The 27,612-nt window shown below is 40.1% G+C and overlaps 1 protein-coding gene across 5 annotated transcripts in view; it reads right to left on the bottom strand.

Annotated features, from left to right (window-relative positions):
- LOC142075100 (spindlin-Z-like) overlaps nt 1-27,612 on the bottom strand; it is a 127,308-nt gene that overhangs the window by 37,917 nt on the left and 61,779 nt on the right. For 3 of the 5 annotated variants that reach the window (XM_075136119.1, XM_075136121.1, XM_075136120.1), the window contains exon 2: nt 12,778-13,003. The exons of 1 other annotated variant lie outside the window; for it this stretch is intronic. In XM_075136119.1, coding sequence (XP_074992220.1) covers nt 12,778-12,829 — 52 coding nt within the window. In that variant the 5' untranslated portion in view covers nt 12,830-13,003. Of the gene's footprint in view, nt 1-9,880; nt 10,201-12,777; nt 13,004-27,612 lie in introns of all 5 variants that reach the window. One more of the 5 variants, XM_075136122.1, reaches the window with a different exon arrangement.

Raw genomic sequence — 27,612 nt, 5'->3', positions numbered from 1 at the left:
GGGAGCAATCGCCCAACCCACCGTTAACATGGATCTCCAATGACCCTGTTTGGGTTGACCAGTGGCCCATGACTAAAGAGCGATTGCAAATAACTAAACAACTGGTATCCGAACAACTTATAGAGGGACATATCAAACCATCTGTCAGTCCATGGAATACTCCTATTTTTGTCATCCCTAAGAAAAGTGGGAAGTGGCGTTTACTACATGATTTGAGGAAAATAAATGACCAAATGTTGCCTATGGGAGCCTTACAACCTGGAATGCCATCACCTAATATGTTACCTGAAAATTGGCACATACTTATAGTTGATTTAAAGGACTGCTTTTTCACAATCCCACTGCACCCTCAGGACACTCAGAGATTTGCCTTTTCCATACCCTCGATAAATAAAGCAGCACCAGCAGAGCGGTATGAGTGGGTGGTACTTCCACAAGGGATGAAAAACTCTCCTACATTGTGTCAATTATATGTCACCTGGGCACTGCAACCGATAAGAGAAAAATGGCCTGAAACTATCATCTATCATTATATGGATGATATTTTGTGTTGTCAACAAGTTCCTTTTGAAGTGCATCATATACAACAATTAACAACCATGCTAGCAGACAAGGGACTTGTAATTGCACCAGAAAAGATCCAAAGGTCTCCACCTTGGAAATACCTAGGGTGGATCATTGAACAGGCAAAAATTCGTCCTCAAAAAATGGCACTAAAAACTCCTCTTAAAACATTGGCTGATGTGCAAACGGTCTTAGGCGACATCCAATGGGTTCGCAATTGCGCTGGCATTACCAATGCAGACATTAAACCACTAATTGAATTACTGCGAGGCACTCAGCCTGCAGCTGAAATTCATATGACGGACAAACATCACGTAGCCTTACAGCACATTATAAACAAACTTACTATAGCCTGGACTGCAAGAAGAATCCTTGAACTGCCACTTTCTTTGCTTATCTGTAACACCGAAGAATCACCTTTTGCCGTTATATGTCAATGGCAAAACAAGAAGGGGGAGATGAAGGGACAACAGGGAATGAACTCCGTGATTGCCATTGACAACAAGAGTAATGATAACTCGCCAAATTCCTCCCTTTTTCAAATTTTGGAATGGGTTTTCTTACGGGTACAACCACGTTTCAGTATACAAACTCGTCCTGAAGCCGTAGGGGAATTAATCCGAAAAGGGAGAACGCGAATTATAGAGCTGACAGGACAGGAACCAGCAGACATCAGTATTCCTGTTAACGCTGTAGATTTAGAATGGTGGATACGTCACATGCTGGCCATTCAAGAATCTCTGTTGGGATTTAGCGGAAAGGTGCACTCTCAGCAACCTCAAGGGAAATTGTGGCAGATTCTAAAACGAAATCAGTGGCTAGAAAAACCTAAAGTGATTGTTAGCCCGATACTCGAGGGGTTGACGGTATACACAGATGCGGGAAAACGTTCTAGACAAGCTGCATGCGTATGATGGGAGACAGAGAAGAGCCATCGATTATAATCCATCACCAAAACCTTAAGTTTAACTCTCATACAACACTTCCAAAACTAAAAGTAATGTATCGAGACCCAATCACTGGCATGTGGCTGGGCCCAGTTTCGGTAATATTTAATGGAAGAGGATACATGTGTGTTTCCACAGATAAGGGACCAATATGGGTGCCTAGCCGAGCGGTGAAGCCTGCACTCTCACAAGAAGAGGTTACCTGGGCAAACAAAACAGATCAATCTGCGTTTTGTTTTGTCTCTTGCTACGGCAACTGAGCCTTTCAGAACCTGTTTGGTGTGCCTGGTTTCTGGGTAGAAGAGTTTATGTGTTGCATGAACCTATCCGATCATGGTGAGTCTACACATAAACAATTACAATGGTTAAAAAACCATGTAAGCATGATACCACAAAATCATGGCATTTTAGATGAATGGCTCATGAATATTTTTAGAGAGTTGCTGCAATGGCTGATAGCTCTGATAAAAGAAGGCTTGCGTATATTGATTATCATCTTAATATTGTGTGTATGCTTTTGTATTGCTTTTAGTTGTATAAAAAAGGCTGTATCGAAAGTAGTAAATCAGGCTTGGATTGTTCAAAAACAAAAAGGGGGAATTTGTGGAGGGATTTTTATTAAATAACGGTCATCCTATGAACATTCCAAGCACTGAGGATTTGTTAGTAATAGTATAAGGCTGCTAAAGAGCAATTGTAGTTTTAGAGTCTCTGAAGTGATAATAGAGTAGGAAAAACAGGCTGAGGAATGTAAATATCAGTAGATTATGTAATGGAATGCAGGCGCAGGAAGCGTTCGCGTGGACACCTGCTTTTGACCAATCTGTGTATGTTAAGATTCGTGTGCTTGCTGACTGTAAACCAATAGGGGATTCGCAGGTGCGCGTGTTAGTGTGGCTAGCTTATAAAAGTAGCACAATATCTTGAAATAAAGGAGAATGACCATACCCACATTGGGACTCCTCATTACTCCGGGAACGCGCTCCCACTCCGACCCATGGTCACTCCAACACCCCAGAATGCGGTTTGCTCTCTTGGCTGCCAGGGCACACTGCTGACTCCTACTGAGCCTACTGTCAACCAGCACCCCCAGATCCCTTTCTGCAGGGCTGCTCTCCAGCCTCTCCTCTCCCAATTTATACTTGTGCCTGGCGTTACTCTGTCCCAGGTGCAGAATCTGGCATTTTGACTTGTTAAATTTCATGCCGTTAATCATAGCCCAATGCTCCAATCTATGTTCCAACATTAGTAATTAGACAAGTAATTAGATGTGCACCATGCAAGCACCATATATCGGTGGTAAAAACATAGTGAACCACCACCGCCAACACAAAGGAATAGTTACAAACCAAAAAGGACCTCCATTACTTTCACCTCTTATTTGTGAAATAGTCTGACCCATGCAAAGATAAAATGTTTGCATGTGAAGCAGTTTTTGAATGGCTGCAAGCACTATTCCTTCAAGTGGTAAAGCTCATTAGAACAAATTCACAATAGAAATGCTGTTCTGTTTTTCTTTTCCCTACAGGAATTTAAAGATTAATTGGAATACTAAAGTTCTGATGCTTTAGGATATCTTTAGTCCTGTGTATTTAATTTTTTTCCCCAAGATTAAAGGAAGAAATAAACTCTCACAACATAAGATAAACATAAACCTTATCTTACTAAGGCAACAAATCAGCTGTGCAGAGGACTTTTCTTTCTCGATTTAGAATTCCAAACAGCTTGTACAGTTTCTTTACAAAGATGTTTATTTTTAAATGTATGATGTTGTAAGTATTACTATGTCTTAATGACTTAAGACATTTGAGAGCAAATAAAAATATTTTAATATATTAATTTTTAACATATATGTTGCTGATTATCTCCTTTAGCAGAGAATGCCAAACATAACAAGCAAAGCGGCAACTTTGTTTGCAGAAATTATCCTGAAACCTCTAATACCACCTAAATGGCTTGTGATAGAAGCATAATAAGCATTAGTCATTCCCTGTCAAGTGCCCAATTCAAAGACAGACATTTAAAAATTTCCCAACAATTTCAAGGGCAATATGTTCACACAAATCTTTCAAGTGAAAAATTAGTGTATCAAGTATTTTGAGGTCAAGCACAGTTTGGTCTCAAGCAATAATGTGACTTCAAAGACGTTAACAGCAATTAGAGAACAATAATGGAGAGTTATAAGATTCTATATAACATGAATGTCATTGAATGGATTTAAGTTCATACCCTTTACCTCCTTCTGACTATGGAATGACATGAAATTCCATGTTTTAGACATCATTCAAAATAAACTCTGTACAACTAAGTTGCCATAAATATAAAACCAGAAATAATACTGAACAACAGCAACAAAAAAACCCAAACACACACACAAAGTGATTGGATTTGTTTTATGCTTCTTTGTAATAAGCAGTAAAGAGTCAAACTTTGATAGATCTGAGGAAGGAGAAAATATTTATGGCTCAATTTATGACTACAAAATTAAATATTTTCCATAATCCCAACTCCCAGTCAAGAACAAAAGAAATAAGCATTTAATTGTCAGTTGGCCTGTGTTTTTTGAGCCTGAATTAATTCCGCCTAATGTAGCCTTAAAATAGACTGTTAAATTCAATAGCAAAACTAGAAGCCACATTTCTGAATGCTTCTACCTTACTCTCACAGAGAAAGAAAAAGGGTAAGACAACACAGAAATAAAATAAACATTCTTTGAGGGTGTGGACTCTAAGGGGAAGTACACACTTCAACTGGGGGAGGTAGGAGGAGAGAATAGGAAGAAGGATGGGAGAAAGCTACTAGCAATGTTTTTAATTGTTATATCAGATGGTACTCTCTATTCAGTCCATCAAAATTAGATGGACTCTTCAAAACACACCACAGCTGCTTATTTCTCAGAATATCCCCTGTCTTTATGACAGGCAACAAAAGCTGGACATTTTGAAATTATATTTCAGAATCTGCTGTGGAAACATCATATAATCACATGAGAATTATTCTTGATCTGATGACTCTTTCAGAATTACTTTGAGGGACCTAAAAATTCCACAGACATGTTTATTCACACTTAATATTGCCCAATGTCAACTTTAAGAGTTTGGGAAACCGGACCAGGAGAAGAGCAGTAAAATGAATTCCTGACTCTGCCAAAAGATTTCATTGCATTTTTAAGCAAGTTGCATCTGGGAGTGGGATCTCTTCTTAATTCACAAGGACAGTACTGGTAACAGCTAGGAAGGACTGTAAAGGACCATGTCTTACACTTCTACAGCATAAAACAAGTGATCACTAGACTCAAAAAGATGAAATATAAATGTAAACACAACAAGGGTAATCACAACTTATCTTACAGACAATTATATTAGATTATGTTAATGAAAAAATTGGGATTCGCCTATATTGGGGAAAACCATGCACTAATTAGAAGCACAGGCACAATGCCAAGCACAAAGCAGCTGGCTGATCTACTGAAACTATATCCTGGAAAGCTGCTCTATATTTTAACAAAATCATTGAGGCTACAGACACACACTCTACTGTTGTGAAAAAATAAGAAACAGGTTTGGCTTTCCTTTGTTTCTCTATCTTCGGTGTTATCCTTTATTTCTCAAGATGGAACTATTAAGTCTGTTTCCCAGTAGAGGCAGACTTCAAAAACCTGGATATTTTAGTCAAATGTATTTTTCTCCTCTTTTAAAACTACTTTACAGCAAATAAAAGCTTTTCCTTTGTAGGCAGGCAGACAGGACAGAGGAAAACTAGCTTTTTCAAAGAAGCCACCACATCTAAGTCTTTACTACTGATTTGGATTTCTATTTCCAGCTCCTTGTCACTTGACCAAGTTGTGCTTTTGATAGCTTTTTCTCTCCCAGTTGTTTTTTTTTTTATTATTTTAATAAAATACAATGAACTCACTATAATTTTAATTTATATCACATTGCAAGGTCTTTCTTTCAACCTTCAAAATGTTCATTTTATAAACTCTGATAAAATCAATTACTGCTTTTGCTGTTCTTTTCAAAGAATTTGACCACTAACTGTGAAACTACGATGATAAACAAGTGTTCTGTCTTTCCTGCTCAGTAGTTGTATGTTTAAAAAAAAACCCAACACACACACACAAACATTATAGAGTTGGTTATGCAGTCTCCTAATAATGGCTACCTGGTACACTCTTTCCTAATATACATCTATAATTAGGAAACATACAGCAGATAATTCCATTACCACATAAGTTTTTTTTTCAAAAAGCAATAAAGGCCAACTACCCACAGCCCATGAAATATGATCAGCAGAAGAAGCAACAACAGCAAGGTCAGAATATATATATTTATATTCAAGAATATATATCCAGATGTTGGAAGCTGGCAACACCCAAGCCTAGACAATGACTAACTATGTCAAGAGTTGAGACTGACCAAATGTATACGACTTGGAGACGTGTATCAAAAAGACAGTGATACTACATTAATCAGACATGAGGATAAATTAAGGACTCCTCAGTTAAGAATAAACAAACTTCATACAGAAAAAAGTAAAGACCTAAATATTAACTGTTGTGTAGGGATATTAAAAAGCAAAAATGGCATCTAAAGAAATCTGTGTGTAAATTATAATGATTTTGCATGGTGCAAAATGAAGGTGCCAATTATAGTATAAAATATAATAAAATAACAATGGAAAGTGTGACCATCTAAAATAAGTCTTTTTTTTAATTAAGAAGACAAATAGTGAAATTTTCTACTCAACACGTAAAGTAAAATTACCTATTTTCATTCACAAAAATCACCCTCTACATAAAGTTCACACTGTGATACCTCAAATCTGCTGTAATGTTATTGTTCATTGTATGTCACAATTAGATTGTTAGACAAAATTCTTCTAAAAGTTAACTTTAAAAACCTAATGTCTAAATTTTTTTGAACTCTCACAGTACCCAGCTAATGCTTAGAAGTCAACCATACTGATATTAAGTACCAGGTCAAAGCCTACTTTCTTTTCTTTTCTATTACAAATAAAATTCTCCTTCCACAAATACTCTGGTGGTGTCAAGAAGAAGGATGACTCATATCAGTTGGCTGAATGAAAAGTCATTGAAGCAAATGTCTAAAACTCGGCACTGGATTTCTCCTTTAAAACTATCTATTAAAAATACTTTCAGGAACTATCTTTGAAATTGCTAGATGTTTCAAATGAGTAACAGCAAACTAACATTAATGCAAACTAGTCACAAGCAAAAATGTTTTTGAAAGTTTGGTTTTGAAACCAAAAGGTTTCAAAGAAATCTTCCAATATCAGTTGCTTCACTTCTGAATGAATTGGTTAAGTATTTAAAAGCACCATAATGGACTATCACCCTTGGGTATTTTAAAAATTAATTGAGCTTTCCCAATTCTATATGAAACTGATTTGGTTTCAAGAGATTGTTTGGAAAGCACCAATAAATGATGGTCAGGGTTAGATGATGTGCTGCACCATTTGTCTACAAAGTTTTTCACTGTGCAGGTCACTAGTGAGTTTTGCAGTACAAAAGTACAAAATAGGAAGGGCATCATTTCCCCCTGCCAAAGAACATGAAGTAATTCCAGAAGAGAGAAAACAACTACAAAGAAAGTTACATTACTCAGCTAAGTTCAACTAAAAAGCAAATAATTAAACAGAGGAATGAACAAACAGCATTCACTTTCAACACTGTGGTGGGTTGACCTTGGCTGGACACCAGGTGCCCACCAAAGCTGCTCTATCACTCCCCCTCCTCAGCTGGACAGGGGAGAGAAAATATAACGAAAGGCTCATGGGTTGAGATAAGGACAGGGAGAGATCACTCACCAATTACCGTCACGGGCAAAACAGACTCGACTTGGGAAAATTAATATAATTTATTACCAATCAAATCAGAGTAGGGTAATGAGAAATAAAAACTAAATCTTAAAACACCTTCCCCCCACCCCTCCCTTCTTCCCGGGCTCAACTTCACTCCCGATTTTCTCTACCTCCTCCCCCTGAGTGGCACAGGGGGATGGGGAATGGGGGTTGCTGTCAGTTCATCACACGTTGTCTCTGCCGCTCCTTCCTCCTCAGGGGGAGGACTCCTCACACTCTTCCCCTGCTCCAGTGTGGGGTCCTTCCCACGGGAGACAGTCCTCCATTCCCTCAAGATGTGAAACTGTACCAATATATAGATGATATTCTGACTGGAGGAACCTCCCCTGAAAAAGCGGGAGAAGCGTCAGCAGCAGTACGGCAGGCACTATACAAAGCAGAAGTTGAAGTTCCACTGGAAAAATGTCAGGGACCAAGTAGAGAAGTAAAATTTTTAGGTACTTGGTGGATTGCAGGTAGTGCAACAATTCCACCGGATACCCTAAGTAAAACAGAAAAATTGCAGATGCCCCAATCTAGAAAAGAATTACAACAGCTCATGGGTACTTTAGGATACTGGAGGAAACATGTGCCTGGATTTTCTATCATTGCTCACCCACTGTACTCACTTTTACGAAAGGGAAAACCATGGAAATGGAACCCAGAACATGAAGAGGCAGTCAAAACTCTAATACAGGAATTAAAGACATATCAGTCACTGAGGCCAATACACCCCTGCGACCCTATTATAGCCGAATGGGGTTTTGCAGAACATGGTACTTATTGCAATCTATTCCAGACTGGGCCAAGCAGGCCAAAAAGGCCTTTAATGTTTAACTCGACTGCATTTAAAGAGACAGAACAAAGATATTCCAAGTAGGAAAAGGGACTTTTGTCTTTAGTTCAAGCAGTTAAACAAGTTGAGCCACTAACTAGAAGGGGTAACTCATCCGGAAAAACCCCGCTGAGACTTGTGTTGTTTTCCTTTTCCAGGAACGATACCGGGAATGATACCAGCACACCTCCCCGAAGATTGGGTCAACCATCGGAGGACTGCTTATCCTTCTCACAGGAGCAATCATCGTCAGCATGGACCAAATTTGGCTTATACGCCAACAAACCCGATGCACAGGGTGGAGACTCTCACTTCCTTTATTTGTGCTAATCAATACGGTAACTATAGTACATTCTGCACCATACATGTTTCTCAGTTGTGGGTGCAATCTACTGTAACAACAATTATAAGGGAAGGCGATGAGGGCACCTTGCCCACTGAGATTCGAAAGGTAATTTGGGATAATGCAACTAAATTTGAAAGGGAATTCCAATCCTGGTGGCGTCCAGTCAATTTTACCTATTATCCCACTAACAGTAAAGCCACAGCTTTTGTTTTAACAATACGCAATGCTTTGGTATACACCATATACCCAATCATTGTGCTGGGAGTAAATCACAACGGAACTGTCCTTTATCCATTAGAACACAGAGTATGGGCCCAACAAAATCGGAACAAATGACAAACTATTGATGTTGATGCATGTGTTGTGCGGGAACAACAGGGATTTATATGTGAAAGTAATACGATTAAGGCCCAAGACATTGGTCTTGACACTGAACAAAATGTTTGTAATATTGAAATACATCCTGATGAAACCCCTGAAATTGTACTTATATACGTTGGAAATGTGTTTGTATGAGAACTCTTTGTGATTCTATATTTACAGACACCACCACTGTGGAGACATCAACCACTCACATATCTGTATTTGTAATTTTACCAAAATTATGGGATGCGGCTTTAACTATTCAGCTCCTGTCACAACTCACCAATTGCTACAATTGAACTACACATCCTATCAAGATTTACTACCTACCCCCATTGGAATGAATCTTACATTGGTAAGAAAACTGTTACAACATGATGACCTGAGTCAATTGCTAAGACGAATTCGAAACAACAGACAAAGAACTCTGATTACTGTCCATCATGATGCAGAGAAGATACACCATGTCCTGGAAAGAGTGAAGAAAGGTGGAGAACATCACCAGTGGGACACCTTATTTGGGTGGTCGCCAACAGCAACAGGAACTTTGAATCGAATGTTACATCCGATCGTAATTTTACTAATTTCTGTTGTACTATGCTTGTTGTCGAACATTGTTCTATATGTTAGAGTGTGGAGGATGGCTAGACGGGTGGCACTGTTACAAAAACCTCCTCACATATATAACATTGCTTAATCACTTTTAACAAAACCTTAATAATTGTGGTGGTGCATTTCCCCCCCTCCCCTGGGCCGCTCTACGATCTCAGGAACCTCCGTTAGGCCTTGGCCTTTGTGTAATGAGTTGGGCAGTTAAGCGTCCCTTGACCGTACCAGGCACTCTTGCATGGCTAAGGTGGGGAGCACCACTGACCGTACCAGGAACTCCTGCTGCCTGGCCAAGGTGGGGAACGAGAGCGGGAATAATTAGTCATCCCCTGATAGCCTTGGAACATTCCTTACCTGGATCGTAGCTTGAGTGGAATGGTACCATTGTTACTGGAATTTTGAGAATTCCAGTAATTACCGACCCAGATTGTGGCCAGTATGGAAATTTACTGATGACTAAAGCTAATCATCTTGCAACCCTATAAAAAGTGGTCCTAAGTGAGGCCCTTTGAGCTCTCCTGGACTGCAGCGGGCTGTGACCAGCATCTCCCTCTGAGTGGGACGCCTCTCAGAACTCGTGAACTCTCAAGTTTGCGAAGTTCGGAGGACTGTCGCCGAAAGCCGACGACGGGACCTGGGCCGAAACCCTTCACTCCTTGAGACTCAACCCTCGCCTGTTGAGAAATGCCGAGACATTTGAAGTGAATATTTCACTGAACTCGAGGGGAATTTTTAACAGGTATACCTTTGTACATTTATATATCTTTGTGTCTGTGTGCGTGTGTGTGTTAATTGATTTAGGTACCCGATAGCAAGTAGAGTATAAATATTGCCATCTCGAATCTGTAATTAAGTCACTGTTGTGATTGTAGTAAATTCTATTGACTCACTTTGTAAATGTTAAATTAGTCAATGATTAAGTTAAGTCAGCAAGTTTGCAGACGACACCAAGCTGAGTGGTGCAGTTGACACGCCTGAGGGATGGGATGCCATCCAGAGGGACCTGGACAAGCTCGAGAAGTGGGCCCGTGTGAACCTCATGAGGTTCAACAAGGCCAAGTGCAGGGTCCTGCACCTGGGTCAGGGCAACCCCTGGTATCAATACAGGCTGGGGGATGAAGGGATTGAGAGCATGAGAGCAGCCCTGCCGAGAAGGACTTGGGGGTACGGGTGGATGAAAAGCCGGACATGAGCGGACAATGTGTGCTCGTAGCCCAGAAGGCCAACCGTATCCTGGGCTGCATCAAAAGAAGCGTGGCCAGCAGGTCGAGGGAGGTGATTCTGCCCCTCTACTCTGCTCTGGTGAGACCCCACCTGGAGTACCACGTCCAGCTCTGGAGCCCTCAGCACAAGAAAGACATAGACCTGTTGGAGCGGGTCCAGAGGAGGGCCAGGAAAACGATCAGGGGGATGGAACGCCTCTCCTATGAAGAAAGGCTGAGAGAGTTGGGGTTATTCAGCCTGGAGAAGAGAAGGCTCCGGGGAGACCTTACTGTGGCCTTTCAGTACTTCAAGGGGGCTTCTAAGAAAGATGGGGACAGACTTTTTAGCAGGGCCTGTTGCGACAGGACAAGGGGTAATGGTTTTAAACTAAAAGAGGGTAGATTCAGACTAGCTATAAGGAAGAAATTTTTTACCATGAGGGTGGTGAGACACTGGAACAGGTTGCCCAGAGAGGTGGTAGATGCCCCATCCCTGGAAACATTCAAGGTCAGGTTGGACGGGGCTCTGAGCAACCTGATCTAGTTGAAGATGTCCCTTCCCATGGCAGGGGGGTTGGACTAGATGACCTTTAAAGGTCCCTTCCAACCCAAACTATTCTATGATTCTAAGTGCTGCTAAAATCTTGTGATCCACCTTAAAACTGTGAATGAACCTTAGACTGCTACTAGACACATATAATCCCTTAGACATAAACCATTGACCAAGTCTGAGACTAAGATTGGACCTAGCCGCACCTAAGCTCCATTAGAAGTTTAGAAAGCAAGGGGGTTTACTCTGAACCTCGTGACTCAACGGGAGGATTTCCTTACTCTTTGTATTTCTTCCATTAGACATAAACTGTTGACCAATTCTGGGACTAGGAGTGGATCCAGCCACACCTAAGCTCCATTAGGAGTTTAGAAAGCAAGGGGATCTTCTCTTAACCTCATGACTCAATGGAAGGGTCTCCCTTACCCTTTTGAGTCTTGGTCTCTGTATAAATCATTCTAGCTCAATTCTAACTTGATTTTTCCCTTGTATGTTTCATCCATGTAGTAAGTGATAGAGTGAACCTTGCCATTGAACTTTGTTAAGCCGCACTTTTATAAATTCCCATTAAAACCACTTTTTGCTAATACCTTTGACGGTGATCCTTTAAGCGATCTTAAATCACTCATCTGCGACAACAAGATTTACTGAGATTCATTAGTCTATCGAGCTGCAAAACTTTGAATTAGCCTAACCAGTCATAAAACGCTAAGTGGTTACTCATATTTTGAGTTTCTTCAAATAAAGAATTCTTTAAAATACTTTGACTAATTATTTTAATTTACGAAACACACAATGTAGCAATAATCTCTGTGTACATTTAGAAAAACCTTTTTGAAGTGTTTTTGAGAGATGCTCTTTCACAATTACTATCTGATCAATTTCTATAAAATCATTAAAAATTTTACAGGAAGTTATAAATATATGGTGAATACATTACTGTTTATTTTCCAGCACTTCTGACATGAGCAAAAGAGAAATTTTCTCCTTAAAGTGTTAGTCTATGGTATGGAATATCCCTTTGGTCATTTGGGGTAAGGTGTCCCAGCTGTGTCCCCTCTCAACTTCTTGTGCACCCCCAGCCTACTTGCTGCGGGAGGGCAGCATGAGAAAGAGAGAAGGCCTTGACATTGTGTAAGCACTGTTCAGCAATAACTAAAACATCAGTGTGTTATCAACACTGTTTTCAGTACAAATCCAAAACACAGCACCATGCAAGCTACTATGAATAAATTTAACTCCATGCCAGCCAAAACCAGTACAACTTCTTATATGTAAGTCTGTACAGCTTAATTAAATTTATGTATATCCTTCAATTCCACAGTTTCTATAATGAAAACAATAATTCTTATCTTATCTTATCTTATCTCCCCCCAACCACAAACAAACAGTAATGGCTTCATAAAGCCATGAGTACATAAGAAAATCTATAAAATAAGGACACTTTTTTACCCACTAAAAAACAAAAAACAAAACCCCCAAATTCAGTAACACCTCACCTGCATCAGCTCTGGACCGCTGACCTGGCGTTTTTCCAAATGGGGTCTTCATTCATCTGTGTTTAAGTGAGCAGCAACGCTGCTAGACTAGGGTGAAAATCCAGTTCTTCCCAACTCCCAAAATATCTTCTTACTCTTGTAATACAACTGCTACTTATTAATCCACCATCCAATCACCAATTTATTCTTCCTCAAATATAGGAGAAGCACTTTCAATTATATCACTCTGAAAAACAAACCAGAAAGTATAGTCTGATTTGAGACCTGGTTAAAATAAACATTGAAGTGAAACAAAATATTTTTTCTTTCATGCTCAATGAGAAGTCTCTTCATATTCTGTTATTCTGGATGCATTCAGTAAACAGAGGGCAGGTAGGCAAGAACACAGCCAAATATTAAGGCTTGTACTTTTCCTCATATTCTCAATGCAAATTCTGTATCAGATCCAAGTCATCCACAGACAGATACACATAGAAAAACCTCATAAAAAAAACCTCACAACTTTGCTTAGTATAGGGATGAATGACTACTACTTTAAAAACCCTGCCTAAAAGCAGAAGAAACTGCACTACCTCCACCAGAGGTAAAGCACAAACCAACTACTTCCATTTGTTAGAAAACAAACCAAAATGCTTCACACCCACATATCAGAATACCTTCTCTACAGATACGTTAAAAAACCTGTAGAAAAAATCTTAAGGCTTAAAAGGTAAAAACCTCACAGATTCTATTGCAACACTCAGACTACCAATTTGTTAAGTCATTAGTTTATAGAAGATCTGCAAAAGTGATTCGCTACACCTAAATTCAGATTCCTGAAATGTTTAGTAATCACATTCCTTGAGATTAGGGAGATATGGGAGGACAATGTTTTAAAGTCTTTTCCAAAATTTAAGTTACAGACATTTGTTATCACCTAAATTTCTGAAGAATTACAGACCAACTATTTCAGACTAATGTTTCTGGACAGCAAACATTTCTCCTAATTAATCCATTCATTTCAATGCTGCACACGGCTAAAACAACAGGTTAGGTCAGCTCATCCTTTTAGCCTGGTTTCCTTAAGAAATGTGATTACTGTAATCATGTTCTCTGTAATCTGTCAATCATCGGTGGCCTTCTCCCTTTCACTTTTTTTCTTCCCAACAGCGGCTTTGGAACCTGCTGTTAATTTTGACAAAAGGGTAAAAAACAGAGGAATGCCCCTAACTAGTGACCCAGCTGTGGGAAAAGGTGTACCTTATGTTCGTGCCTTACTGAACAACTGAATATACAAGGATATGCCTTGAGGTATAGTACAAGTGCTATGCTGAAACTTGCATTTACATCTACTAACACTTTGCCAGTTCTTCCATGAATAACATCCACTAACTCCTAGGAATATTAGATCAATGCAGAGGAATATTCCTAGGAATAAAGAAAGAGCAATAGAGACACAAAAAAATTAAATACTAGTTTCTGGTGTTTCTAGTTTAAGCAAGTATTTGGCAATTTGTAGGTTTTTTGAAAGATCTGTGCTATATTTGGAAGAACTAATTTTTTAGACATTCAGTCAGGAAGCAATAAGAATTTGTGAAATTAAACTTAAATATCCATTTAAAGGAACTTATCAGTTTTTCCAAAATTTCATCTCTTCCTGAAATCTACCCATTATATACACAGTAATGCTGAACAGTACCAGAGGAACAATATTCAAGGTTTAAAACACATCTGAAGAAACAAAAGGAAGCAATTAGCTTGCCTAACTATTTTACTAGAACACAAGGAAATTTTTTATACCAAAGACATCAAAAAATATTTCACTATAGTTTAAAAAACACTTCCATAGTCAGTCTCACAAAGACTGTGTACACATGCAAGAGAAATTAACTTTTTTTCCTCCAGATGAGATGAGAGATTATGGTTTAGAGAGAATCAACTGTAATCTAGCATTATACTTATATACTAAAGAAACAACAAAAAAACCCCAACCACACACACATGAAAAACATCAGCACTTAATTAAAATACCCTTATCTAGTAAGCTGTTGACTTGTGTCATGGTTTAACCTGGCAGGCAGCCAAATACCATGCAGCCGCTCACTCACTCCCCCCACCCCCCGCAGTGGGACAGGGAGAGAATCAGAAGGGTAAGAGTGAGAAAAACTCGTGGGTTGAGATAAAGACAGTTTAATAGAACAGAAAAGGGAAAACAATAATAATAATGATAGAATATACAAAATGAGTGACGCACAATGCCATTGCTCACCACCCATGCTGACCGATAACCAAGTAGCGATCGCTACTTCCTGGAACACGCCTACCATTCATACACTGAGCATGACGTCACATGGTATGGAATACACTGTTGGCCAGCTGGGCTAGCTATACTGGCTGTGCTCCCTCCCAACGCTTGTTTTGTTTTGTTTTTTTATTTTTTTCTTAAGCTGAATGTCCTTGACTAACAGGGTACTTAGCAACAACTGAAAACATCAGTGTGTTATCAACATTCTTCTCATACTAAAACCAAAACACAGCACTAGGAAGAAATTTAACTCTATCCCAGCCGAAATCGGGACAGTATCCACCCCTTATTCTATACCATTTTCGTCATGCCTGAGTCTCACATTTTTTATCAATACATTCCAAATAATCACCACCACCTTTCTTGTCTATATATATATATACACACACACACAGAGATATCATTCCCTTAGTCTATGGGCCATCTCTCTAAAATGTCCATTGAGTTCATTTAGTCCACGACTTAGGGCACCATCTGTCATAACAGTCTTTCAGGGCAGGAGAGATGGTGTGTGGTGTTGGGCTGTTGCATCCTGAAGCCAGTTCTCATTTCAGTATTGCTGCGCTCGTCCGGTTCTACCATCATTGCACTTTGCTCGGTTTCATTGGAGTTAGTTCATTCTGCATTAATCTGGGTGATTTTTACTGCTATACCATTGATAGCAACCATAGAAATAATGGTATACAATATCATATAACAATTGACATCATAAAATTCAGTTCATTGGCTATTTTCACCCAAAATCAAATCCCCTTGAGGTTCACACCGGACCTGCCCATCCTTTCGCATCACCCACCAAGTGCACCCAGGTCCTTGAGCAAAAGCAATCCCTCGGATGGGTTTTCCCTTGCCAGAGGCAGGAGTAACCCAGACTGTCTTCCCCAGCATATTTCTTATGTGCACGACAGGGACTTTATCTCCATCTACAGTACGTAAAAGTCTTGATTGGGCAGGGCCAGCTCGATTAACAGACCCCCTAGTGTTGACTAACCAGGTGGCTTTTGCTAAATGCGTATCCCAATGCTTGAATGTCCCACCACCCATTGCCCTCAGTGTTGTCTTTAGCAGTCCATTGTATCGTTCGATTTTCCCGGAGGCTGGTGCATGGTAGGGGATGTGATAGACCCACTCAATGCCATGCTCTTTGGCCCAGGTGTCTATGAGGATGGTTCGGAAATGAGTCCCGTTGTCTGACTCAATTCTTTCTGGGGTGCCATGTCGCCATAGGACTTGCTTTTCAAGGCCCAGGATGGTGTTCCTGGGGGTGGCATGGGGCACAGGATATCTTTCTAGCCAGTGGGTGGTTGCTTCCACCATGGTGAGCACATAGCGCTTGCCGTGGCGGGTTTGTGGGAGTGTGATATAATCAATCTGCCAAGCCTCCCCATATTTATATTTGAACCATCGTCCTCCATACCAGAGAGGCCTTACTCGCTTGGCTTGCTTGATTGCAGCGCATGTTTCACATTCATGGATAACCTGTGCAATAGCATCCATGGTCAAGTCCACCCCTCGATCACGAGCCCATCTATATGTTGCGTCTCTTCCTTGATGGCCTGAGGCATCATGGGCCCACCAAGCTATAAATAACTCACCCTTATGTTGCCAGTCCAGATCCACCTGAGCCACTTCAATCTTAGCAGCCTGGTCCACCTGCTGGTTCTTTTGGTGTTCTTCAGTGGCCCGACTCTTGGGTACGTGAGCATCTACGTGACGTACTTTTACAACCAGGTTCTCTACCCGGGCAGCAATATCTTGCCACAATGCGGCAGCCCAGATGGGTTTACCTCTGCGCTGCCAGTTGTTCTGCTTCCATTGCTGCAACCACCCCCACGGGGCATTTGCCACCATCTATGAGTCAGTATAAAGATAAAGTACTGGCCATTTTTCTCGTTCAGCAATGTCCAAGGCCAGCTGGATGGCTTTCACCTCTGCAAACTGGCTCGACTCACCTTCTCCTTCAGCAGTTTCTGCGACTTGTCATATAGGACTGCACAGAGCAGCCTTCCATCTCTGATGCTTTCCCACAAGGCGACAGGACCCATCAGTGAACAGGGCATATTGCTTCTCATTTTCTGGTGGTTTGTTATACACTGGGGCCTCTTCAGCACGTGTCACCTCCTCCTCTGGGGATATTCTGAAATCTTTGCCTTCTGGCCAGTTCATTTCAGGTGTTTCCTGAAAACTGGAGCAGCATTTTTCCTGGGAGAACCCCCTTGTGTCATTGTTTTTCCTTGCAACTCACGTACCTGTGCCTCTAGGGTCAAGGTAGGTTTTCCATCCCACTGCCTCATGTCCTCTCCGTGGTCACGCAGGTAAAACCACAGGGTGCCCTGGGGTGTGTACCTTCTATATCCTCTCTCTCGAGCAGAAAAACGCTGACTCCTAATGGCTGAGATACTGGTCCGCACAGGTGGAGAATAGGACCTATCGTCTTTGAGTTGCTGGACCTCCCAGGACAGTTTCTCCACAGCCGAGACAAGGGAGGAGGAGACAGTTTCTTCGTATTCCCAGAGTCTGCTAACCACGTCATCCACCGTTGGTGCTTCTTCCTCTTTCCAGCACAGTACTGCCAACGAATTGGCATACGACGCTGGTGTGCTCCGTACTAATTTCCGCCACATGGGTCGCGTGCACTGGACTTCATCTGGATCTTTGGGTACTTGCTCGTTGTCCAGGTCACTATAAACCACCTCCACCACGGCTAATTCTCTCAGGTACTGGATACCTCTCTCCATGGTGGTCTATTTGCCTGGGCGATATATAACATCTTCCTTGAAGGGATACCTTTCCTTCACGCCTGACAGGAGTCGCCTCCAGAGGCTGAGGGCCTGTGTCCCTTTTCCAATCGCCTTGTCAATGCCCCCTTCCCTAGCAAGGGATCCCAGCTCTTTGGCTTCCTTCCCCTCTAATTCCAGGCTACTGGCCCCATTATCCCAGCATCGGAGCAGCCAGGTAACAATATGCTCGCCTGGATGACGGCTGAAATCTTTCCGCATATCTCGCAGCTCACTCAGGGATAGGGATCGGGTGGTTTCTGTCTCGTTTATGAGTTCTTCCTCTTCCTCCTCCCCTCCTCGTGATGGCCCTGCTTTTCCAGCATCCCTTTCTAAACGACCTGACTTTCGCTTCCAAGATTTCTTCTTCTGTACAGGGGCGATAGATACCAGCAAGGGTTGGTCCTCTGGTTCAGCTGTAGTACCTGTTGCTGGGGTTTGGGTAGCTGCAGTGCCTGTCGTGGGGGTTGGAGTAACTGTAGTGACTGTTGCCGGGGTTTGAGTGGCCACAGTGCTTGTCGCAAGGGTTGGAGAAGCTACAGTGACTGTTGTGGGGGTTTGAGTAGCCACAGTGGTTGTCGTGGGGGTTGAAGTAGCCACAGTGCCTGTCGTGGGGGTTTGAGTAGCCACCGTGTCTGTTGCCGGGGCGATCTCTGGACAGTATTCCTGAGTAGTTGTTTAACCCTAAACAAGACCTGAACCACATTCAGGAGACATAGCAATAGGAACATGCTCGTTTGAACATCCCAAGGATATTCAAAATTCTCAGGGAATATTGTGGATGTCTTCATGAAGAGGATAGAAGAAAAAGGAGTTTCTGGAGACATGAAAGGGAAGGTGAAGGAGTGGGGGAAAGTGTCCCATCCCATCTCCCCCCTAAATTCAGCCTCTGAGTGGAAGACATAAGAAGTGTAATTATTAATAGTTTCCAAAAGATAGCTCCCGAAGAACAGGAATGATGGCAGTGCTGAATACACGCTCGTGGCCAATAATTTTATCATAACATAAACCAGTGTCACACAGTATAGCAAAGCGATGACCTTAATCCATTTCCCAGAGATGACCAACCCCACATAAAAACTGATAATCAGCAGTATAGACAGCCAGTAAGGTGCTACAGACCACAACTCCAAGAACAGATCCAACAAATCTGAGAGCAAATAAACCAACATTGTGACCAGCGACTGCTAAACTGATATAATGAATGCTTATAACAAATTTGTTTTAACCCGTTCGGGTCAGATGTGTCATTATCTCAACCCTTCGAGCCCCACGTTGGGCACCAAAAAAAAGGACTGTCGTGGTTTAACCTGGGAGGCAGGTGGTTTAACCACCCAGCCGCTCGCTCACTCCCCCCACCCCCCGCAGTGGGACAGGGAGAGAATCGGAACGATAAGAGTGAGAAAAACTTGGGGGTTGAGATAAAGACAGTTTAATAGAACAGAAAAGGGAAAACAATAATGATAATGATAGAATATACAAAATGAGTGATGCACAATGCAATTGCTCACCACCCGCGCTGACCGATAACCAAGTAGCGATCGCTACTTCCTGGAACACGCCTACCATTCATATACTGAGCATGACGTCACATGGTATGGAATACCCCATTGGCCAGCTGGGCTAGCTGTCCTGGCTGTGCTCCCTCCCAACGCTTGTTTTATTTTGTTTTTTTTTTTTTTTTTTTTTTTTTCTTAAGCTGAATGCCCTTGACTAGCAGGGTACTTAGCAACAACTGAAAACATCAGTGTGTTATCAACATTCTTCTCATACTAAATCCAAAACACAGCACTAGGAAGAAATTTAACTCTATCCCAGCCGAAACCAGGACAACTTGTCATCCAGGAAGCTGCAAATATTTCATAACATCTGTATGTATTATATGTGGGTTTTTTTTCAGATTTCTAATCCATAGCTGCCAGAGTCCAATGCTCTCTGACCAGGTTCTTGTAGATATTCCATGCATGGAGGGTGTGATGTTTAATATCAAATTTACTTTTTTGAAGACAGTTGATGTTATGCAGAATTTCTGATTTAGCAGAGTGATCCAGCAATATACCCAAATCACAGTACAAGTGTAAGTTACACTTAGCAAAATATAGCAATTGCAATACACAGTTCAATCACAATACCAATGTTGATGTAGTAGGTATAGTTTGTTCGTTTTGTAATTTCAAACATTGCATACTGTTCTGTTCGTTTCTGTAATTTTAAAACAATGAAGATTTGATGCTTAAAAAATTAGGTATTGTGTTTGCAGGTGTGTAGTATTGTTAGACTCTAGTAAAGATTAACCTTAAAATCAAGAACCATAAATGAACGTGATCCAGGCTCGGAGACAAACCTCGACCTTATAAGGGAAGAAAGGAACAGGTTCACGAAGAGTTCACTACCCTGCCGACCACCAGAGAACACTCGAGACCCTCAAGAAGACCCCAAAGACTTTAGTGTGCATGTGTCTAGGATGATGCAATATTATAATTAGTTCTCAGAAATTCAATGAATATGTAAAAGAGAAACTTAAAATATGCATGAGAAGCATGGATATAAACAGAAAGGTGACTAGACCAGGTGTGCTTGATTTGTGGCAAGTCCACCGAGCACCCAGGCCTGAATAAAACAATATCTCTCCTGAGCGTGTGGAATTGGTTACTTGCACGCCGGGCACGAATCCGCTTTTCGGACAACAGTTTTTGGCGACCCAGGTGGGACTGCTGTGAAGCCTTGCCCGGATCGACTCGCCGGCTCTCGGTGGGGAGACCCTGCTCTCCGGACTCCAGCGCGCACCGACCTTTTGATCGGGGACTCCGTGAGTATCCTCCCCAACCAGAGCAGGTAAGCGACTCAACGGTGCAACGCTAAGGTAAATGAGATATTGTTCTGGGGTATAAAATTGTGCATGCATTTGGTAAGGAATTGTGGCCAAAGGTAAAAAGGTATATTCATATGCGTTTGACAGTGACGACTGGAGTATATGAAATTATGGCCAAAGGTAAAAAGGTATATTCATATACGTTTGACAGTGATGACTGGAGTATATGAAATCATGGTTTAGAACGTTCTTTTGGGGCAAAAATATGGGAACTCAATAGTCTAAAGTAACACCTTGCTCTCCCATTGGATGCATCATAAAACATTGGGGAAAATTTGGGGGAGATCCTTTGAGAAAGGAGAAATTAATTGGGTATTGTACTAAATGGTGGCCAATGTATAAATTAGAAGATGAGGTAAAATGGCCAGAATTGGGAACTTTGCAATATAGTACTATCTTGCAACTTATGTTATTTTGTGGACAACCAGAGTAAATGGGATGAGGTCCCTTATGTGGACTTGTTCTTTACCTTGAGAAATGATCATGAAATTTAGAAGAAATGTAAACTTTTAGATTCAGATTCTAATGCGATGATGATGATGATGGAGGACAAGGAACCAAAAACGCATTGCTGTTCTGCTTGTAGTATAGGAAAACAGTGTTTAAAACCAGAAGAGGAAGAAAATATACAAATGTTGATGGCACTGAGTAAAAATGAAAGCTTCGAAACTGAAGCAAGAGGAAGTAATACATTTAGTCCAATAGCTGGCAGAACTAGGACCCAACAGGGGTCTGTCTTATTAACACCCCTTCGTCAGGCTGTGAGCCCAAGGGGGGAACCAGTGTTTGTGAAAATACCTTTTACTACTTCTGATTTGATTAATTGGAAAGAATTGGTAGGATCATATAGAGAAAATCCTGCAAAGGTGTATAGATCTTTTAAGACAATTATTAACAATCATAATCCAGATTGGCAAGATATTTAAATTTTTTTAAATAATTTGTTAACTCCTGAAGAAAAGAGGGTAGTATTGGAAAAAGTTAATATGGAAAATGAAAGAATAAATGCAAGAGAAGGTCCTGCTCATTTTATGCTGACACAGGACCCAAACTGGAATCCTAATAGTAATGATAGGAAATTAATGATAAAACAGTATCAACAATTGATTTTATATGGAGTGAAAAATGGAATATCCTGTCCAAAGAATTTGGCAAAATTAACCCAGATAATTCAAGGGAAAATAGAAGACCCATCCACCTTCTATGAACGCTTATGTGAGGCAGCCAGAAAATGGACGGATTTAGACCCTGAAAGTGATGAGAACAGGGCAATATTCACTACTTTCTTTGTTGGACAAGCAGCCCCTGATATTCGAAAGAAATTGCAGAAAGTGGATGGCATTACAGGGATGACTATATCACAGTTGATTGAGATTGCCTATAAAGTATATAATAATAGAGAAGAAGAAGAAAAGAAAAACCAGGAGAAAGAAAAAATAAAAGATAGGAAGCAGAAAGCTGCTATTCTGGCAGCTGCTTTTGTGAATGCTCAAGGATGTGCTGAAGGTAGGGGAAGAAGATATTTGAGAGGTAGAGGCAGAGGGTATTTAAGGGGCAAAGGTAGAGGATGTGGAAATATATTTAAACAGTCTACTCTGTTAGGGATCAATCAATGTGCTGCATATAACAAACAAGGACAGTTAGAAAAATGAGTGTCCAGAAAATAAAGAAAGTTGCCGTGATTCGGCCACAGCAAATTCCACCTGAAGCTGATCTACTTATGATGGGAGGGGATTCTGAATGATGGGGACCGGGGGTAGAAAAGTATATTCTCCCAGCTGAGCCCCTGGTTCCAGTAAAGCTAGGAAATAAGAGTTGATTTTTTAGTGGACACTGGAGCAAAATATTCTGTTATAAATACATGTAAAGGACCAATAAGTAAATTTAATGTACCTATTGTTGGGGTCACGGGAAAGAAAGAGGTAAGGCCTTTGTTGAAACCTTTAAAATGTAAAATTGGAGGAAAAACATTGATGCATGAATTTTTATATATACCGGAATGCACCATGCCTCTCTTAGGATGGGATTTATTGAATAAATTGGGAGCACAAATTAACTTAAAAAAAAAAAAAGGAAAAATCCAAGTTCATTTTCCTGAAGCTAATGCCTGGCAAGCCCAAGTTTATTTATTACAGACAAACACAGAAGAATCTGAAGAAATACCAGAATAAATTAAAGATGCAGTTTACCCTTTTGTTTGGGCGACAGAAAAACCAGGAAGAGCAAAGAATGTGGAACCGGTAAAAGTTGAATTGAAAACAGGAGTTCAACCGGTAAGAAAGAAACAATATCCTATTAGTATAGAAGCCAGAAAAGATTTGGAACGATAATAAATAATTTTCTCAAATATGGACTTTTAAGAGAATGTACTCTATCCTTCCAGTGAAAAAGCAATTAGTGGTAGACATTCATCCAGTCCATATATGCTGCTTAACAACTATCAGTGAATCAAATGCACATTTCTCAGTTTTAGATTTGAAAGATGCTTTCTTTTGTATAACTCTGGAAGAAAACAGTCAAAAGATTTTTGCCTTTGAATGGGAAGATCTGTCGACTGGAAGGAGAACTCAGCTCTGCTGGACTGTACTGCCACGAGGGTTTAAAAATAGCCCAACCATCTTTGGAGCAGCCCTGACCAAGGAATTGGAACAGTGGTCCGGTAAGGAAGATCAAATCACCCTCCTTCAGTATGTTGATGACATCCTATTGGGAGCAGATACTATTGAGATCTGCAAAGAAAAGACTGTTAGCCTCCTAAACTTTTTGGGAATGGCTGGGTACAGGGTGTCAGAAAAGAAAGCACAAATTGCAAAACAAACTGTAATTTAGTTGGGATTTGAGATTTCCCAAGGACAATGAAGATTGGGAAATAATAGAAAAAAAGCCATTTGCAGGATGGCACCCCCTCAATCTACAATATCAAGTTCTGTTAGTGGAACAAGACGACATCATTTTGAAGTAAGTGCAATTTTAAATCCTGCTTCTTTAATGCCAAGTGAAAAAGAGAGTAATCCTAATCATGATTGTTTATAAGTTATCAAACAGGTATATGCCAGCAGGCCAGACCTGAGAGATGTCCCTCTCCAGACTCCGGATGAAGAATAATTTACTGATGGAAGCAGCTTTGCTGTGAAAGGAGCAAGGAGGGCTGGCTATGCCGTGGTAACTTTAACTGAAGATCGAGAAGTAAAAGCATTACCTCCAAATACATCCACCCAGAAGGCAAAGATAACAGCTTTGACAAGAGGTTTAGATCTGGCTAAAGGTAAAAGAGTTAATATTTATACAGACTCTAAATATGCTTTTGGAGTTGTTCATGCCCATGAAGCGATATGGAAAGAGCGAGAACTTAGTGGTTCACCTATGAAGTATGGAGCAGAGATTTTAAATTTATTGAAAGCAGTAAAAAAAAAAAAAAAACCAAAAACCAAAAAAAAAACCCCAAAGAAGTTGCTGTAATTCATTGTAAAGCGCATCAGAAAGGGAATTCAAAAACAATACAAGGAAATCAAAGGCAGATGAAGCTGCCAAGTGTGTAGCGCTAAGTACCACAATCTATGTTTTGATTCCATTAAAAGAAATTCATCTAGAATCCCCAAATTATAACGAAAAAGAAAATAAGTTGGCTGAACTATTACAATGCAAAAAGAATGATCAAGGATGGTGGATAACTTCACATGGACAATGTATAGTAACCCCCGAAATTATGAGAAAACTGATGGTCAAAACCCATACTGAGACACATATGGGAGCAGAAGCAATGGTTGAATCGGTAAAAAGATATGCAATAGGGACTAAAATGTTATTGATTGCTAAAAGTGTGAGTAATAAATGTGAGATTTGTCTTAGGAACAATCCGAAAATACAAATCCGACCCCCTCCTGGAGAGGGAAAGAAAAGCATAACTCCCGGTGAGTATTGGCAAATAAATTTTTCAGAATTACCAAGGTGCAATCAATACTGATATTTATTGGTATTAGTAGATACCTTCTCTGGATGGTCAGAAGCTTTCCCGTGTCAAACCAACAAAGCAAAAGAGGTAACAAAACACTTATTAAAGGAAATTATTCCACGATTTGGAGTCCCTTTAGGGATGTCCTCGGACAGAGGTCCACATCTTGTGGCGGAAGTTATTAAGAATGTGAATAAGACACTAAGAAGATCACAATTTAGTAGACAAGTAGGGAGAATGAACCAAACATTAAAAAGACAAATTTCTAAAATATGTCAGGAAGCTCAGTTGAAATGGATTGAAACTTTACCACTTGCCTTGTTAAGAATTAGGGTAACCCCAAGAGCTAGAGAAAAAAAATAAGTCCATTTGAAATTCTGTATGGTAAACCTTATGTCAATCTAACAGGAAGGTTTGAACAAATGCACATAATAGGAGAAAAAAAGTGTTAACTGAATATCTCTTGTCTTTGAGTAAAATAGCGAGTTCTTTACACAAATATGTTCTTTTGAGGACACTTTTACCCCTTGAATTTCTGGTACATTCATTCAGTCCAGGAGACCAAGTCTACCTGTGAATGTAGAAGGACGACCCCTTTGGAAAAAAGTGGAAAGGACCATTCCAAGTGTTATTAACAACAAACACTACTGTAAAATTAGAAAAAATAGACTCTTGGATTCATTACACCAAAATAAACAAAATACCTCCTAGACCGTGGACATCTACACCTAAGGAACCATTGAAATTAACTTTAAAGCGTACTTGATGAGTCACCGGAGATGTTGCTGAATTATTTGTGATATTTAAAATATTTATTGTTAGAAGGGAAACCAAATTAATTAGGATGTCTTTTTGTAGACCAAATGCTTATAAGTGAATGGTGTGAGACTCATGATGCTCAACATCATAAGTCTCAAAGGGGGGAATTGATGTAGTAGGTATAGTTTGTTCGTTTTGTAATTTCAAACATTGCATACTGTTCTGTTCGTTTCTGTAATTTTAAAACAATGAAGATTTGATGCTTAAAAAATTAGGTATTGTGTTTGCAGGTGTGTAGTATTGTTAGACTCTAGTAAAGATTAACCTTAAAATCAAGAACCATAAATGAACGTGATCCAGACGTGGCTCGGAGACAAACCTCGACCTTATAAGGAAAGAAAGGAACAGGTTCACGAAGAGTTCACTACCCTGCCGACCACCAGAGAACACTCGAGACCCTCAAGAAGACCCCAAAGACTTTAGTGCGCATGTGTCTAGGATGATGCAATATTATAATTAGTTCTCAGAAATTCAATGAATATGTAAAAGAGAAACTTAAAATATGCATGAGAAGCATGGATATAAGCAGAAAGGTGATTAGACCAGGTGTGCTTGATTTGTGGCAAGTCCACCGAGCACCCAGGCCTGAATAAAACAATATCTCTCCTGACGTGTGGAATTGGTTACTTGCACGCCGGGCACGAATCCGCTTTTCGGACAACAATGTGATCCCCATTACTGATCTCTATACTATGCTCAGTGTCACGATGCTGGGTGTCCCCAGTCACTGGGAAGAAATACATGGGTTGGAGCCAGCTCAAGCCTGTTGTTCTCTTCAAAACTCTTTTGTTAGTTGTCTAGTTTTTATACTCCCTGTTGGGCTGAGGCACGTATTCACTCCCCCCATGCTGCTCTGGCTAACTCAGGGAGACATTCACGCTCTTTTAATGAAATCTGGGGGAAACATTTATACTACCAGTTTGATCCACTCAACTGTTACCTAAAAGTCAGCTTTCTTTGCAACAGCTGTGGTCAGTCACACCCTGCATAATTCTCTGAGCTTCATGGGCACATCGCCCTTGCCCTTGCCCATCTCCACTGAGCCTTCTTCCATTGTAGGGGTTTATTGGTCAGTCACAATGGCAAACTGAAATTGAAAAATACTGTATAGACATTTTAGTTTCATTTTTTGTTAAGTAGCTATATTTACAAAGAAAAATGAAACAACACACAAGTTTTGGCTTTCTACCAGTTAGTAAGCATTTTATTGGAATGATCTGTCCCCAATCACTACTACACCAACAAAGACATACCTCTTAGAAGGAAAAAGGCTTTGTAATCCTTTTAAAGTCACAATGCATTTGCTAACACTTAAAGCAGCGTTTCACTGTGCTCTCTGAACCTAAGGACACAAGACTACTGAAGTGAAAAGCTGATTCAGCAATTCAAACATTTTCTATAAACTAAGCCAAGTAACTTTCACGAATTCAACACTTAAGATTCTCCAGAAAGGAAATGAAACTTAAATTTTCCTAAAATTAGTATTCTGAATTCTTTACATGTCTGTTTCATGCTGACAGTTCTAAAGGCATTAATAAGGAGGGATAAAATGAGATTTTCTGAAGATCAATTGATATACTTAGAGAACATCTTGAACTTTAAAGTATATGTAAAAATTTTTGAAGTCTTGTTTGCCTTATTAAAAAAAAACCAGAAAAATATACAACTTATATATTGTTTTTTTGTAATAAAGTTTTGAAATAAAAGGTTTTGAATTTTGTGGGTTGTTTTTTTTTCTTGATAATTTTCCATATTAAGGATTTGAAATATTTACATGATAGCATTAAATGTGCTGTTGTCATTCATAATATTTATAAGTCTAAGAATGCCATGTTCCACACAAAAGAAATTTGTAATGTGCTTCTGACATACTAACTAACAATAAGCCATACTGTTAAGGAAGAATGGAAATTCCTTGTTAGAAGGATGCACATAAGAAGACTTACGAAACAATCAACTTTTGAGGGTAATTCTGTTGACAGCACTAGAGTTTAGTATTTGAGCAATTTAAAATGAGAAACTGCTAAGTCACTTCAAAATATTTCAGTATGACTTCTGAAAGTCAGCCTTTTTAATAACAGTTTAGTGAATCAATTCTAAAACCACTACTTTGTTCTTTCATATAGCGAAT

The sequence above is a fragment of the Calonectris borealis genome, chromosome W, assembly GCF_964195595.1.
Source record: "Calonectris borealis chromosome W, bCalBor7.hap1.2, whole genome shotgun sequence".
Taxonomy (NCBI): Eukaryota; Metazoa; Chordata; class Aves; order Procellariiformes; family Procellariidae; genus Calonectris; species Calonectris borealis.
This window is presented reverse-complemented; position numbering and strand designations above follow the sequence as displayed.